The sequence below is a fragment of the Entamoeba nuttalli genome (genome assembly GCF_000257125.1).
Source record: "Entamoeba nuttalli P19 unplaced genomic scaffold asmbl_2103, whole genome shotgun sequence".
Lineage (NCBI taxonomy): Eukaryota > Evosea > Mastigamoebida > Endamoebidae > Entamoeba > Entamoeba nuttalli.
Genome location: NW_008575075.1, coordinates 1 through 2,670, shown reverse-complemented (window position 1 = coordinate 2,670; position 2,670 = coordinate 1). Strand labels below are relative to the sequence as shown.

Below are 2,670 nucleotides of genomic sequence, written 5' to 3'. Positions count from 1 at the left end.
TTTTTTGATTAAAACTTTATATAATCATTAAAATGTTTATTATTTATTGTTTCATTGTTTTTATTATTCATTACTTTCTTTTAATATTCTATTATGTGTATATTTGTTCTATTTTATATGTTATTAATTACATCACTCATTCTTCAATTATTTAGTATGACTTTACTTCTTTATATTACTTTTTTATCTTTTATGTTTATTATTGTATTACTTTTTTCTTATGTTATTTCAGTTTTCTCTTATTTATTATGTTTCATTAATTTCTATTAACAAATAGCATTGTTAAATTAAACTTGAATTTATATAAAAAGTATTTGTTTTAATCATCCGATATTTCATATACTTCTACATCTCTTTGACTTTCACTTGTTTCTTCTTTATTTTCTTTGTCTGTACCTTTTTCTTCTTTTGAATTTGAAGTTGAATTTGAAGTTGAACTACTTTCTTTATCTTTGGTTTTATATGTGTGTTGTTCTTTATTATTATTAAAATATGTTCCTGTACTATTATCACTCATACTGTAATATTCATTTGGTTCTCCTTCATCATTTTGTTCATCTCCACTCATTTCTGTATTATCATTAAAAATACTTTCTTTATCATTGTTATTATTAAACTCACTGTCATATTTCTCATTTGAATATAAGTCTTCAATCTCACTTTGATAGAGTTGGTTGACTTGAAATTCAATCTCTTCAATGTCATCACTCTCTAATTCTACTTGTTTAATTGTTTCTTTGATACTTAAATTTTCCTTAATAAGACTTTCTGTCTCATGTTCACTTTGTTCTTTGAGTGTTTTTTCTTGATATTCTATATTTTCTATATTTTCTTTTCTTTGTTTTTTAATTTCTTCTATTTCCTTTCTGATTTTCTTGTTTTCTTTTTCAATTTCCTTCACTTGTTTCTCTTCTATTTCAATGGCTTTTTTGATTTCTTCAACTTCATTCTTCACTTTTATCTCTTTATTCCCTTCATTTGAAATTTTATTCATTTCTTCAATTAATTCTTGTGCTTCTCTAATAGCCTGAAGCGTGCATTGAATTTCTGTTTTCTTATTAACCATTTCATTAATTCTTTTCTTGCTTTCATTAATTTCATGAATGCATAAATAACTTTTGTGTTTGCAAAGTGCAATTTGTTCTTCACTTCGATGCATTTCTTTTTGTTTTTATTTTTTGTTTTTTGTGTGAAGAACTAACCCTGAACCAACACAACCACTTCTTCCACATGACAAACAACTCCATCAGTATTGGGAAAATCATTGCACAAAAACTTTCTAATGAAGAACCAAGTATCAGAGATGCAGGATGGAAAGAGGCAAAAGAAGTTTTAATGAAAAACGACACAAATGAAGAAGTTATGAAAGAGATTTGGATTGGACTTTATTTTTGTTTGTTTATTTCAATTATAAGAAAGAGGAAAATAAATAAATAATTAAATAATAGGGTATTGGCATAGTGATGGAAGAGATTATCAAGAAAAAGTAAGAAAAGAAATTACATCAATAATGAATAAAGAAGAAATTGACAAACACGAATGCATTTTATTTGTAAAAGTTGGAATGGAGACATTAGAAAGATATTGGGATGAAATTGATTATGTTAGAATAAAAAAATATGAAATGTTATTGTGTCAAATGATTCAAAAATATTTATATTTTATTTCACAACATGGATGGAATATTGAAATGATTAAAGAATGGAATGATTATTTAATAGAACATGTTGTTCCACTTCAAAATAACCCAATTTCATTATCATTTTCAACAAAAGTAGCAGATTATTATTATGATTATCTAAATGATGTTATATATATTGATGAAGCACCTGAACCAAATGAAGAAGCTAAAAATGAGTTAGCAAGATTATTAATAAAGTATTTAAAGAATGGAAAGATTCAATCTCTTCATAAAAGTTTTGAAGAAGCACGTGAAAGATTACAAACGGAATTATATCATTACATTAATTTAGGAGATATAGTTAAAAATTGTCGTGTTAGACCAGTTAAAGAATTTAATAAAACACCATTATTAGGATGTGGTATGGAAAAAGTAGAGAAATTAAGAGCAATAAAACAAGAAAAACGTGATAAGAAAAAGAAGGACAAAGAGCGTAAAGAAAAGATGAATAAAAAAAGAAAACTAAAAGAAGAGAAAAAACCAAAGAAAGTTTTAAATTAAAATAATTAAATATTGATTTTATTAATCTTCTTCTCTTATTATTTTATTTTATTTTATTAGAATTTTATTTCTTTTTTTCTTTTTCTATTGTTTATATTACAAATCTATCTATCAACTATAACAAAACACTGAACAATTCTTATCATTCAAAATGTGTTAATAATAAATTAATCTGTGTTTCTTTTATCAATTATTCTTATCTTGGTATTATTTAAAACTCAATTAATTAAGTATTAATACTATCATTTCTTTCTTTTTCTTTGTCTTCTTCATAACTATTTCATCATTATTTCTTTTAGAACTATTCATTATCATATTAAAAATAATTATCATATTAATTCACATCAATTATTTATTGAATATCATTACTATGAATTAATAATTCCAAAATAATTGAAATATTACAATTAATCTCTGAAAATCTAAATAAAATACAAAATAATTGTTGAAATGAATTTCTATTTATTTTATTTGTTTTAATTTATTTT

General features: G+C 23.1%; 2 protein-coding genes across 2 annotated transcripts; one reads left to right on the top strand and one right to left on the bottom strand.

Moving 5' to 3' along the window:
• Positions 1 to 319: 319 nt before the first annotated feature.
• On the bottom strand, positions 320 to 1,159 carry ENU1_009160 (hypothetical protein; the record flags this gene model as incomplete). The annotated part of the gene is made up of 1 exon (XM_008856628.1): positions 320 to 1,159. One exon carries the CDS (start codon positions 1,157 to 1,159, stop codon positions 320 to 322), a length of 840 nt encoding a protein of 279 aa, XP_008854850.1.
• Positions 1,160 to 1,230: 71 nt separating this feature from the next.
• Positions 1,231 to 2,182, top strand: ENU1_009150 (nucleolar protein,nop52 protein; the record flags this gene model as incomplete). Its single annotated transcript, XM_008856627.1, has 2 exons — positions 1,231 to 1,393; positions 1,449 to 2,182. The coding sequence occupies 2 exons, from the start codon at positions 1,231 to 1,233 to the stop codon at positions 2,180 to 2,182; spliced, it is 897 nt and encodes a 298-aa protein (XP_008854849.1).
• Positions 2,183 to 2,670: the final 488 nt, after the last annotated feature.